At 46.8% G+C, this 9,155-nt stretch overlaps 2 protein-coding genes across 2 annotated transcripts in view; both read right to left on the reverse strand.

Moving 5' to 3' along the window:
- The window catches only part of SARC_05941 (hypothetical protein), a gene marked incomplete at both ends in the record, with an annotated part of 5,634 nt that extends 649 nt beyond the window's left edge, over positions 1-4,985 (reverse strand). Inside the window, 8 exons of the mRNA XM_014300184.1 lie at positions 136-534; positions 847-1,037; positions 1,142-1,223; positions 2,539-2,685; positions 2,894-2,994; positions 3,638-3,743; positions 4,634-4,784; positions 4,940-4,985. Coding sequence (XP_014155659.1) covers positions 136-534; positions 847-1,037; positions 1,142-1,223; positions 2,539-2,685; positions 2,894-2,994; positions 3,638-3,743; positions 4,634-4,784; positions 4,940-4,985 — 1,223 coding nt within the window. The remainder of the gene's footprint in view (positions 1-135; positions 535-846; positions 1,038-1,141; positions 1,224-2,538; positions 2,686-2,893; positions 2,995-3,637; positions 3,744-4,633; positions 4,785-4,939) is intronic.
- Positions 4,986-5,405: 420 nt separating this feature from the next.
- SARC_05942 (hypothetical protein) overlaps positions 5,406-9,155 on the reverse strand; it is a gene marked incomplete at its 3' end in the record, with an annotated part of 5,229 nt that continues 1,479 nt past the window's right edge. The window contains exons 4-8 of the mRNA XM_014300185.1: positions 7,943-8,361; positions 7,442-7,459; positions 6,640-6,732; positions 5,616-5,715; positions 5,406-5,509 (exon numbers count right to left, since the gene is read on the reverse strand). Coding sequence (XP_014155660.1) covers positions 5,406-5,509; positions 5,616-5,715; positions 6,640-6,732; positions 7,442-7,459; positions 7,943-8,361 — 734 coding nt within the window. The remainder of the gene's footprint in view (positions 5,510-5,615; positions 5,716-6,639; positions 6,733-7,441; positions 7,460-7,942; positions 8,362-9,155) is intronic.

Raw genomic sequence — 9,155 nt, forward strand, 5'->3', positions numbered from 1 at the left:
ACGTGCATAGCAAATATATAACCACACCTGGACCGACATACATCATACATACATATACATATACATATACGTACATACACACACACACACACATATATATATATATATATATATATAACAAGCACATAAGCACACCTGGACCGCGGTGGAAGCCTGAGGAAGAGCCGACACTGTCCCCTGACAGTCTTGAGGACAGTTGTGTAGATCATGCGCATTATACGCACCAGTTGTTTGTAGTCCGTATTCACTGCGAGGTGAACGCCCGAATCTGAGCTAATAGTCCCACTATGCCGTCCCACATCGCCATGCCGTCCCATAGCACTGTTCCTACCCGTACTATTCTGTGCTGAATTTCGGGTTGTACCTAATATCAGGCCGTTTGTCCTGGAATCAGGGTTGGCGGTCCCAAATCTCCCAGGTTGAAGATCATCCAGGGGTACTAGTTTGTGGGAGGGTATGTTGCGCACCAAGAAAAGCCGATTTTTCCTGGCGTAAGTGAAATCGCGGGCCTGATTCCGACGCTGCTGAGCCAAACTGTCACCAAAATCAAGATTGAGTTGGACATGTGAGATGAACTGAAGATGAGTGGAGGGATTAACAGACTATCTCTATTGTGTGATGTGCGGTAGATTCGATTAGACAGGAGAAGTACTCAATCAATGAGAAAAGAGAAGTACTTGATTTGGGTCAACGATACGCACACACAACGGCGACAGACTCCTCTCGGCTGAGCAAAGAGGAGAGTTACCCTTCGCCTCAGTGAAAAGGGCCCACCCTTAGACCAACACAAGGGTACACGCCTGGGTCCAATGTCCATTCGGTCTACAGCAGTAACTCTGTTTGTACCTGACTTCTAAGACCGGCTCCTCTCCGGCAATGGCTAGTTTGGCACTTTTGGCCGCATTTCCTTTCCTTCGACCCTTTTTGTGACTCCCGGTTGCCATGGAAACAATTTTCTTCGGCCTTTCGCCCAGGAAGCCGCTGCAATTATCTGATCCACACCTACACACCACATTGCCCTGGCCCATCACCCGGTACTGGCAACGGACAATAAAGGAGGAGCAGTCAGCAATTCATTCAGGGGTTCGTTACACTACGGTCCACATATAATAAAATCTCCAATCCGAGCACCGTATCATACCTTGTAGTCGTAACATATCTCCGTGCCACGTGCGATAGCAGTTGAAGCGAATATCCCCACCCGCACCAGACCCTTCACAGTCCTGTGCAGCGGATGCCAAGAGATAGCAAAGATTAGCGTGGTAGGTCTACACACGGTGCACAGACACATACACACCTATCGCCCATGGGCCGTATGCGCACATGCTTGTTCCCAGTGCAGAAAGGTGCATTCAGTGTTCACCTGAGTGAAGTATGGTATGCGTGAGAGTACTCGTGAATTCGTTTACCGTATGAGATTCCTGGCGGTGGAGATATGAATGGAAGCTTGGCGGAGGCAGGTGTGCATGAGATACGGGCATGAACTTATTAATAAAGGTCGGCTCTGGACAGCAAAGCTAAGTGGGAGTTTGGGTAACAAAATAGATACCGTCCTAAACAACTTATATATATATATATATGTGCTGGTTGGTGCGCCAAGGTACGCACAACCAATACAGGATAACCCAGCCATCTCCAAGGACACATTGGGCCACAAGTAGTAGCCAAGAAGGTCATTTTTGTTCATTTGCTACGCTGTCGCCAGACGGCACCCACATTTCTCCCCACGAGGTCGATGTCTCAAATACAGAATAACCCAGCCATCTCCAAGGGTACATTGGGCCAAACGGGCACATTCTTACACGTACATACTCCAGAACGGCACTAGACTAGGACAGGCAGGGTCCACACCAAAACACTTGGAGATGGACTTATTCAGATCATCTCCACACCACCACACCAAGACACTGCCATGCACAACACTGGAGGCGGCCACAGGACTCACTGGACCGTGTATGATTGTAGTGACTACGCATTGGTTATTGGTATAGCGTTCTGCTGCTGACTTGTGCAGAGTGGGCTTTGAACAACTACCAACATGTGCATTTGATGAGCATGACAAACGCACTCAGCGCTACTGGCGTCACACACACACACAATGGTTTCCTACATTTCTCAATGTGGCACAGATGATAGAACCCCCACGCAACAACCAGACACGCACACACAGCATGCTTGTACTACGCTCGAGTGGTGCATGGGGTGAGCATGGACGGATCACGCACGATGATACGCCTTCAAACACGCCTACGTGCCAGTCCTCACTGTGGGTATTCGGCAAACAAACGAAAGCAAGTAACGTTGCTAAAGGTTCATACACGCACACCGGATGGTTACCAACTGCCAATGTGAGCATCTGGTGAACGCAAATGTGCCATGCACAGTACTTAATCTTTGTACATGTACATGGAATGCTTACCATTTCTCAATATGGGCATTTGGTGCAATCAAATAGGTAAAGAACAGTACTCCATCTTCGTACATGCACAACAACAATACTTAAAACTTCGTACGTGAAAAAAGAAGAAAAAAACTTACCACTTCTCAATGTGTGCATTCGGTGAGCATGAATGATTGATAAAACGAGCCGCGCTCCCGTACTGACAGCCGTCAATCACGTTGTTACCAGTGTGGTGCAAGAAGTAGAAGTTGTTCATGTGCTTGTATCGCTCCGTCATACGTCTCCTGCATCGCAATCAATTGTGAAGAGATGGCATGCGCATGCTAAGTATGAAGTGTGTGATAAGTAGAAGTTGTTCATGTGATTGTATTATCGCAATCCATATTGGAGAGATGCCATCCGCATGCTAAGTATGAAGTGTGAGTTAACGCAGTAGAAGTTGTTCATGTGCTTGTATCGCTCCGGTATATATATATATATATACCAACGTACCTGCACTCGGTCTCGGAGACAATCTCTCCCACATATTCGGCAATCAGAGCTCCTCGCTTGATATCACTTTTACATCGCACGCCATATCCCTTGCTGTTTGTCTTCAGGAAGTAGATTCAATGGATGTGATAGGGCGATCGAGTGATGGGTCTGATACGTAAGTACTGAGAAGTGCATATGAAGATGATGGGAATTGCTTACAGAGACCAGAGGGTTCATTTGAGAGACAATCAATACGAAGTAGGTATATTAAATTAAAACTGTTAGCTGAGATAGAGTGCTGACTTGCTGACTTGTTAAACAGGCAAATAGAGGTAGATATCATGAGCATGAGCCCAGTTGGGGGGCTGTGCTAGTCGCTGGCTGCTACTAGGGTTTTGGGTTTGTAAGTGGGCATGCCTGGCAACAGGTGAGCAAGATGAGGATATATAAAGTATGTCTACCAACGAGACGAGAGAGAGAGAGAGAGAGAGAAAGAGAGAGTGTGTGTGTGGACAAGGATAGGAACAGTAGTCAATGGTAAGCCATAGCGCTTATGGGATGGTGAGGTATTCCTATGCGTCTGTTGTGTTCATGAAACACGGACTACGTGAGATTGTACGCAGAGCAGGTACTCAGCCAAGTCAGAGGGGAAATGAGTGATACACATTGTCACGTGGCTTGATACAAACACACATGCAACTTTGCTCTGGTAGACGCGTACCGACACCCACAACGGTACGTATGACTATGCGGGATACTTACATCAAACACATCCAGCTTGCACGGCACCATATTCGTTTGGAATCGATTGTTGGTGCAGATGGACGCCACTGGACAGGTCATCGGAGAGCACTCAGTGAATGTCGATCTGTGTAGACAGCAGGTGGTTTACAGCCGAGTTATGTGATCTGGTGGCAGGGTATTCCATAGCCCTCTAGTTCTTTTAGAAGACTACGGTTTTTTAGCTTAACCCCCTGTGGGACAAGTTCTTCATCTGTACAAGAACACCAACCTCAAGATATCGTAGTACCATAAGTTGTATGGTTCATGGTCAAGAACAAAAGACTCAAGACTCGAGTCTTGTGGTTGGTTGTCCATAACGCTGAGAACATGATATGACTACAACGATACACCCCAGTACACCTTCACGGCACATGTTTCTATTAAGAATGCACATAAGTAAGCGTGCACTATGCATCTCGTTGCTGAGCTTTCTGCACATAATCTGTGTTAAAGTGATTCTAATATAAAATTATAATATTATTCTACAGTCACTTCTATGCACTTTCACTGCCAATAAACTGCAAACAAGAGTGTGTAAACAACACATTTATTTCCACATCTACACTCCAATTCTGAGTGCGAACAAGCGTAAGTACACAGCACATCTACACACATTCACAGACACCTTTAATGTGAGTGCAAGAAAGGGAGGGGTACATCTATACTCATTCTTACAGCCTCATACTCAGCCACCACTGTCTTGAGTCCAAACAAGTACAAATACATGACACACATATATATGCATGCTTCACAAGATTTTGTTCACAAACATGTCTAATGTTAGAGCAAATATGAAGTGTATGTGTACAACACATCATGGCATCACGTGCGCACACCCATGTGCAAGTACTCAACAAACATAAAACGGAGTTAACGGACCCGTCCGGTAGAATACTCACATACCTACAAACCGTTCTGAAATATATACATATATAGCCCATATCCAATACAAACTCGCGTAACATAGTAACACACCTATTGACGCAGTCTTCCCCGCACCCGGTTAGCTCTGCGGTTAGCCCTGCCCCGTCGGCAGGTACAGATGGGACAGTGCAGCTGCAAATCGCATCGTCCACTATCGCCTGCCGTTCTTTCAGCGAAGGCTTGAGTACATCAGCGTATATATCTGTGCATGGACAATATAATAAAGTTAAACAAGTATTGTCTAGGTGTATATCTGCGCATGAATGATGCATAAGAAACGACTTTTGTCTGTTTCTGGTTCTGCGATGGTTTGGTCAAGGCACCTGCGGTAGATGTCTCGATGGCTGCGCAAGATACCTGCGTACATGTCCAGATGTCTGTGCGCTTCAGGATTCGCTTGCATACATACACACAGGAGAACAAGTAAGACGTAGACGTATTCAAAGGGTAATCTACACGAATGCACGTCGTTGGCTGTGGTCCGTCTCTTCTTATAGTTATAGCTATGGCTCACGCGTATAGTTACATATATGCCTATGCATAGAAGGTCGCAGTGGAACGACTACATACAGCAGAAAGGCATGCGAGTGCTTAGTCGAGCTGCACTGCGGCAGGTAGTAGCCTATACATGGCTACTACCACCCGCTAGATGCACTTCATGAGAGAGTACTTGATGTGCAAACACACTCGTCGTACTATGTATACACACACACACAAGTTCTCCTCTATCACTAAGGTACGGTGCTCATACACCCAATGCTATTTTTTACCCATCCAGTCCTCCTGCTTCTCTAACCACAGCCCTTGTTACTGTTCCCTGCGCTTACTCGAGCGTGATGTAGCCTGTGCACTGGCTGAATGATAATAACAACATGGCGAAGTACCAGAGGTCCTGTCGCGTGGTGACATCACCAGAGTGGCGTACGACTGTGAAGTAGTATGTATGACATCATCCCACGTGTACACACACAGTATACTTCCCCTACTCAGTAGAGCGTGTTTTAGGTACACATCATAATAGTCACACACATACTGCGGTTGATCTTCTTGTACGGGGGCGGGGGCACTGCCCGGGGCGCTAAGGCGTGGCTCTGACTGGCACAGTACACGTCGTACGGCAGAGTGAAGGCCTCCTGAAGACAAGCCAAACGAGTTATGTGCCGAGTATGAGCCCATTCATCGATAGTCAAAGGTATCAACCCTTCTACCTACGAATAGCATCACAACATTTGGTGTGCATGTATCCGTAGAGATATGAGGGGATAGACCCGTTGAACGGCGCATAGACTTGAGGAGAGATCAGGCAGCGCACGAGGTGGGCTTCGTATGGCTTGCAGCAATGCCATGCGCTAAGATGTGCCATTTCGCAGCGAGACCAGTACATCAGACGTTCTCAAGTGCGAGCTTCTAGGGTTTGGCCATTTCGAAGCGAGACCAGTACATCAGACGTTCTAAAATGCAAGGTTCTAGGGTTTTGGGGCATTGAAAATATAGGTTTCCACAGCATATAGTCATATAACTAGATATAAACACTTGCAATGGGATTGTGCAGAAAGTTGCGCACGGAGCCACACACAGCAAATGTCACAGACAACTCGCGTAGCTGAAAACACGTCACACCCACACGCAGCAAATGCCACAGACAACTCGCGTAGCTGAACACACGTCACACCCACACACAGCAAATGCCACAGACAGCTCGCGTAGCTGAACACACGTCCCACCCACACACAGCAAATGCCACAGACAACTCGCATAGCTGAACACACGTCACACCCACACACAACATATGCCACAGACAACTCGCGTAGCTGAACACACGTCACACCCACACACAGCAAATGCCACCGACAACTCGCGTAGCTGAACACACATAACATCCACACACAGCCACGACACACCCGAGGTATGGAGGGGTGTGAGAGAGGCATATGCGTAGAGCACTGGGTAGTCACGCGCCATATGCACACCCTAAAAGCCCTGAACCGATGTAGTGCGCGCGTGCACGTATGCGTGTCATGTGTACATGTGTGCGGTTTGCCGGGCTGACGTCTTACCTGTGTGCAGAGGATATCTAGTCCATAGTATATGGGAAAGGGGAGGACCTCGCGCTCCGTCGGTTTCTTCAAGGCAAGCTCCTTTTTGGTTAGCTGCGGTAGCAAGCAATGTACGAGTATTCATAGGCGCGTTGCTGGCGTGTTGTGTTGGAATATGTCTGTGCGTTGCGTCGCATGGGTGATGGGACAGACGGGAGATGTGGGTGGTCACTATGTCTGATGGGTGACTCAGATGTAAACGTACTCAGATGTAGATGTTCTCAGGCGTGGCGACACGGTACCAGATCCGATCACTCCACGAGTAGCGGAAGAAGAGCACACATGTGCACGTAACTCGCATATCCGTGCCCACACCACACCACACAACAAGCAACGCTTTGTGCTATACTAAAAGCCCTCAGTATTGCGTATGGGGTTGCATAGGTTGCCCAATACATGCCACAAACGCATCGATATACACGACTCTGTGCTCAGCTGTTGCAAATACTCCATGGATGCACATGCTAGGGTTGACCGCTCGTACTATAGGCTTTTAGGTTGTAGGGTTATAGGGTTTAGAGATGTAGGTAGGGTTTACCATTGATAGGGTGTGTTCGCCTAGTGCACAAGGTATCCGGGATCTCCCTGCGGACAGCATATCAGGGGGTGACTACTTGTAGGCTCCACCGTATACGACAGAGTATGCGGTGAATAAGACAATCGTACCTAAAACCGACAAGCGCCGTACGCATCACGCATGCAGGAGTAGGAAACACGTATATAGGACTGTATGCGTCAGATCACCTGCGGGTACTTGACATACCTTCTTGCCCGGCGCTACCTGATCCGTGTATATGCCGCAGCATAAGTAACTTTTACTCAAAGCCTTTATTATATATGTACACGATGGGAGAGGCGCGTTAGAAAACTTAAAAATACGTATTCGTCAATAAGCCGCATGCGTTAGAAGACAATCCGGTGTGTAATTCGGATGCGCGACGTCGAATAAGGACTTTTTGTTTTGTGAGGAGTTCAGAGTGTGTTGACGATAGACAGACAAGCGCCATCTCATTGGAAGGCGAACGAGCCAATCCACGCCAGTAGTAAATACAGTGCAAACTATTCGGCATGGGCTCATTGTTACAAATAGTATACACAGCCTATCTACCGAGGATGTACTACACTAAATCAAAGATAACAAAAAAAAAGGGGGGGGGGTTGATACTACTCTTATTACCAATAGTATACACAGACAATCTTCCAATGATATACTACAGCAAGTAAGCGACAAAAAAATAGAAGGTTCAATTATACTGACAATTACCTTCTTCTGCTCGTGTGCCGTAGTCTGCGCGTTCGTGGATGAGCCTTCCCCATACTCCGCACTGAGATCGATATCTCGGTCGGTTGCTACTGCCGGCTTGTCCGTGCGCTTGAACGGTTTCTTGCTCACTACCGTTTCCGATGCGTCCAACGCTTTCGCTGCGCTGTCTTGATCCATTTCCTTGCGCATGTAGCTGTGTTTGACACCCTCGCCCTTCGCCATGGTAACCGTTGCCATGGTGATCTTGCCACCAGTCCGTTTGCCCTGTGTTGCTACTATCTCCTTTTTTGTTTTATGGACTGCTATTTTCTTTGGCTGTTTCTTAAATTCTGTCGCCGAGCCGCCTGGTTTTATTGCGGTGTCGTCAACCGGGGTTTTCGCAGTTTGATTTATTTTTCGGATTGCTTTTCGGACAGGTTCTGTATTTTATGAGCGTGTCATGTAGTTAAGGATACCGAACATCATAGATAGCAGAACACACACATCTCCTCACCGGCCTGAGAGTACTGCGAGGGCTCAATGTGTAGCTATTTTCGAGCACGCGTGCGTGATCCAAGTCAAGTGTTGGTACTCACCCAACTCCCTTCGTGAACCATCTCGCATTTGCGATCTATAGTACACTCGGCTGACTATATAAACACGGATCGAGTACAGAGATCTTCCATCATTCGTACATCTGGACTTCCGCGAAACTATGCTAATACTATACCGATTCCAAATCATACACGGCACAAAGCTTTGTGGAGTGCACACATACGACAGCCCGCATTTTCGGAAGGGGTACAAGGCAAGCGTGGTTTATACATCCTTATACATTTGTAAGTCACCCCTTCAGCGTAGTGCAATTGTGTCATTCGAGCGGTCCGGTATTCCAGTCCAACGCCACCACACACACCAAAGCTCCACACCTCGTTTGGGAACAAAATCAATTACAATCGAGTATTGAACACCAAAACAGATATACTTGTGTGTGTCATATATATATATATAGTTCTCATGCGCTCCATACTCCGCTTAGGTACAATCCAATAGCAATCCAATACTAAATAACACTCGAGATAACTATTAATTAGAGTGTGTAAATGTCGTATATATATATATATATATACATATTACACACTCACACTCACATATATATATAGACTATAGATATATATAGATATATAATATATATATATATACAACACACACACACACACACACACACACACAC

Source organism: Sphaeroforma arctica (genome assembly GCF_001186125.1).
Source record: "Sphaeroforma arctica JP610 unplaced genomic scaffold supercont1.404, whole genome shotgun sequence".
Taxonomy (NCBI): Eukaryota; class Ichthyosporea; order Ichthyophonida; genus Sphaeroforma; species Sphaeroforma arctica.